The sequence below is a fragment of the Acinonyx jubatus genome, chromosome D2 (assembly GCF_027475565.1).
Source record: "Acinonyx jubatus isolate Ajub_Pintada_27869175 chromosome D2, VMU_Ajub_asm_v1.0, whole genome shotgun sequence".
NCBI lineage: Eukaryota > Metazoa > Chordata > Mammalia > Carnivora > Felidae > Acinonyx > Acinonyx jubatus.
In genome coordinates this window covers 25,698,437-25,700,017 of record NC_069393.1, presented here as the reverse complement: position 1 = coordinate 25,700,017, position 1,581 = coordinate 25,698,437, and the positions used below count along the sequence as shown (strand labels likewise).

At 41.4% G+C, this 1,581-nt stretch overlaps 1 protein-coding gene across 1 annotated transcript; it reads left to right on the top strand.

The window, feature by feature from the left end:
- Positions 1-393: 393 nt before the first annotated feature.
- LOC113600099 (40S ribosomal protein S17-like) lies at positions 394-775 on the top strand. Its single transcript, XM_027062014.2, has 2 exons — positions 394-587; positions 622-775. The coding sequence occupies exons 1-2, from the start codon at positions 394-396 to the stop codon at positions 773-775; spliced, it is 348 nt and encodes a 115-aa protein (XP_026917815.1).
- The last annotated feature ends 806 nt before the right edge of the window (positions 776-1,581 follow it).

The window sequence follows — 1,581 nt, the reverse complement described above, 5'->3', positions numbered from 1 at the left end:
CTCAGGTTGTGATCCCAGGGTCTTAGGATAAAACCCAGATGGGGCTCCATGCTGGGCAAGGAGTTTGCTTGGGATTTTCTCTCCCTCTGTGTGTGTGTGTGTGTGTGTGTGTGTGTGTGTGTGTCTCCATCCCTCTCCCCTGCTCTATCTCTCTCTACAGTAATAATAATAATCATAAAAACAATAATAATAAATATCAGCCATTACTTTTTGTAATAGACATGACAATCTTTGTTCCAGTATCTGCTAATATCTTGCAAAGATTCAAAGATGAAAATGCATTTGCATTTAGTTTGCAATGTTAGGAAAATGTTACAATGTACATTTAAAAAATCATCATTCTTATTAAACCTGTATTTATTTAAAACCCCAACAGAGACTATACCCGCCAACATGGGCCACCTGCGCACCAAAACCATGAGGAAGGCAGGCTGGGTCATCATTAAGAAACACTGCATTCACCTGGGCAATGACTTCCACACCAATAAACGCACAGGCAAGGGGACCACCATTATTCCCAGCGAGAAGCCACACAATAAGACAGCAGGCTGTGTCACACATCTGATGAAGCAGATTCAGAGAGGCCTGCTGAGAGTTACCTCCATCAAGCTGCAGGGGGAGAGTTACCTCCATCAAGCTGCAGGGGGAGGAGAGAGAAAGGATGAATCATTATGTACCTGAGTTCTCAGCCTTGGGTCAGGAGATGGCTGAAGTAGATCCAGACACTAAGGAAATGTTGAAACTTTTGAACTTGGGCAGTCTGTCCAAACCATAGGTTACCCAGCCTACAGGTGGGATGGATTTCAAAACACCATGTGGGGCCGTTTGAATCTTTTTATGGTGCTGGACTATCTTCAATAAACCTTGGACAACAACAGCAAATAAATAAAAATAAAACGTAAATTTAGGAAAAAGTATAACACAGGTTATTCAACTTTCTATGGGGCCGATCATGTATTCTCTTTAGGCAATGCATCGTGGTTTATGTCAGAATGGAATGGAATGTATACTAAACTGGAACTTAAAGATTCACTTGCACTGCTAGGAATTTACCCAAGGGATACAGGAGTGCTGATGCATAGGGGCACTTGTACCCCAATGTTTATAGCAGAACTTTCAACAATAGCCAAATTATGGAAAGAGCCTAAATGTCCATCAACTGACGAATGGATAAAGGAATTTTGGTTTATATGCACAATGGAATTCTACGTGGCAATGAGAAAGAATGAAATATGGCCTTTTGTAGCAACGTGGATGGAACTGGAGAGTGTTATGCTAAGTGAAATAAGTCATACAGAGAAAGACAAATACCATATGTTTTCATGTATCCTGAGAAACTTAAAAGACCATGGGGGAGGGGAAGGAAAAAAAAGGTTAGAGAGGGAGAGAGACAAACCATAAGAGACTCCTAAAAACTGAGAACAAACTGAGGGCTGATGGGGGGGTGGGAGGGAGGGGAGGGTGGGTGATGGGCATTGAGGAGGGCACCTGTTGGAAGGAGCACTGGATGTTGTATGGAAACCAATTTGACAATAAATTTCATATTTAAAAAAAAAAGATTCACTTGAATATATATAATGA

Coding starts and splice junctions, on each gene's coding strand:
- LOC113600099 (XM_027062014.2), top strand. CDS start 394: ATGGGCCACCTGCGCACCAAAACCATGAGGAAGGCAGGCTGGGTCATC. Junction 588..621: donor AAGCAGATTCAGAGAGGCCT/GCTGAGAGTTAC, acceptor CTGCAGGGGGAG/AGTTACCTCCATCAAGCTGC.